The sequence below is a fragment of the Mus pahari genome, chromosome 5 (assembly GCF_900095145.1).
Source record: "Mus pahari chromosome 5, PAHARI_EIJ_v1.1, whole genome shotgun sequence".
Lineage (NCBI taxonomy): Eukaryota > Metazoa > Chordata > Mammalia > Rodentia > Muridae > Mus > Mus pahari.
The window spans coordinates 33,804,239-33,806,531 of record NC_034594.1 but is presented as its reverse complement, the minus strand read 5'-3'; the positions used below and the strand labels follow the sequence as shown (position 1 = coordinate 33,806,531).

Below are 2,293 nucleotides of genomic sequence, written 5' to 3'. Positions count from 1 at the left end.
ATCTATCCATCCATCATCTATCCATCATCATCTATCTATCCATCATCTATCTATCCATCATCTATCCATCCATCATCTATCCATCCATCAGATGGACTTCAACAGAAAACAATCAGACTCTTCTGGTAGTCATAGTGCGTCATTACAGAAAAATTTAGAACAATTTTAACCCTTCATTGATCACATCTCCTCTTTTCATGAGTGGGAAAAGGAAGTTAGGGAATGTGGCTTCTCAGGTTTCATGCGCCCCTGCCAGAGACAGACTTTCAGAGAGGGCGCCTTGCCTTCTTGCTCTCCCTGTCCTCCAATGCCTTCAGTTCCCCTTTCAACTTCTGGCTCTCTTTCAGGGCAGCATCTCGACACTTCACTGCTTGGACCAGTTCTTCCTCATTTTTCCCAAGAATAGATTTCATCTTGGAAGGAAAAAGGAAAGAATGCAAAACATTCTGAAGCACAACAAACCAGTGAGTGTAACAAGGCACAAAAATTTATAAAACAAACATGAAAAATTAAATATGTATATCCACTTTAATAAATAAACCCACTTCCATTAGCTATTTTCCCTTTACAAAAGAGTATAAATTTCAAACAATCAAATCAGTGAATAAGCAGGGGGGCCAGGGGCCTGCCCTGGCTGGAATGGGTTAAAGTGGGACACAGCATCAGACACAGGCCAAAAGATTGAGGATCTCCAGCCTTTTAGCTCTCTAACTGTTCTGTGCTAAAAGCTTTACTTTTTCTTACTGTTCTGTGCTTCACTAAATGCTGGGGAAACAACTCTTTACCTCTCTATTATCTAGTTTATAATTCTCTGTGCTTCAGTAAGTGCTGGAAAACTTAACACTTTATAAACTTGCTTTATAAGTCTCTGGCAATTAACATATGCTGATTCATTACATATTCATGTGGCATTTGGAAATCAGTAGAGATTCATTGCTAAGGTTCCTTTCTCTCTTGCCTGGAAGCCTCACCTTTCCATGGCCAGGTGAGAGGGAGGCTTGAAGCAACTAACTTTTCATGAACCAGGAAAACAAAGTTAGGCTCATAGAAAGAAAAACTTCTACTCAAGCAAATATGCATACACACGTTCATATACACATTCATCTTTTTGTTGGGTCCAACTATCTGTCTCATCAACTTACACACACACACACACACACACACACACACACACACACACACACACACACACAAACACGCACGCACGCACACACGCATACACACATGCACACACGCACACACCTATACTTATATTTGATGGATGGAGCAAAAGCCCCCATGAGCAGGTTTCATTGAGCAAGTGCCAGTGCAGAAAGAACTCATGCTTTCTGGATGAAAAATAAGCTCCAACTTTTATTGCTTAGAGAAAGAAAAAAACTTCTACCTTTTTATTGAGGAAAAAAGCCCTGTTCTTGTCAGTAAGAAGAAACTTGCTGTTAAGCAAAAACCTTTCTCATGGTAAGAGGCAGCCTGCCTGCTCTCTCTGCTCTGCTCTGCTTCTATTCTGCTTCTGCTCTTATTGTCATCATTCCTAGTTCTTGTACTTTTTCAAAACATATCATCACATGGTATTATAAGCATTTTTTAAAAAAATGCTTAGAATCACAACAAGTTCAAACAAATTCAAATCATACATTGAATAAGGAGTTACAACAGAGATGATTACATGTGTTAACACTAAGACTAGTTATCTAATTACATATTCATTATCTGCTACTAGCTCTATAGTTCATTAAGAATTTAAAACAAGATCTTCGGAGCAAACCCGGCGGAGGGTCCCAAGGTCCCCAGAGGACTCTCCACACCTCAGGTGCTCTAGCACAGCTAGGATCTTAGGATTACTTGGGAGTGGAACACAACATCTGTTCCAAAGAATCCTGGAGGGTCTTGTGCCAGCAGGAACAGGGACAAAGGAACTCCGAACGACCAGTGGCTGGGATTCTTTCTGGTGACTCCAGCCTCGAGCCATCTTGGGTGCAAATTGGGCAGGCCTTAGCACACCCAGGATCTTGGGATCACTGAGACCAGTCTACACAGGAGAACACGTGGGCAGCAGAAGCAACAGAGCTTCTTGGACAGGGTTCCTTAGGGCCTTCATCCTCAGCCAGGAGGTGGAGCTGAGACCCAGAGTCCTAGGCACCTTCCTTGCCAGAGGAGAGTCGGGCTACAGGGAGGGCTCTGACCCCAGGAATTAGGAGGTGGATCTGAGCTCCAGACTTCTGTGTACCTTCCCTGCAATTGGAGAGCTTGCCTGCAGAGAGTGGGACTCAAGAGAGTGTTGGTCTCCCAGGAG

The 2,293-nt window shown here is 43.0% G+C and overlaps 1 protein-coding gene across 1 annotated transcript in view; it reads right to left on the bottom strand.

Moving 5' to 3' along the window:
- The window catches only part of Ccdc150 (coiled-coil domain containing 150), a 90,530-nt gene that overhangs the window by 16,424 nt on the left and 71,813 nt on the right, over positions 1–2,293 (bottom strand). The window contains exon 18 of the mRNA XM_021199047.1: positions 285–413. Within this exon, the coding sequence (XP_021054706.1) occupies positions 285–413 (129 nt within the window). The remainder of the gene's footprint in view (positions 1–284; positions 414–2,293) is intronic.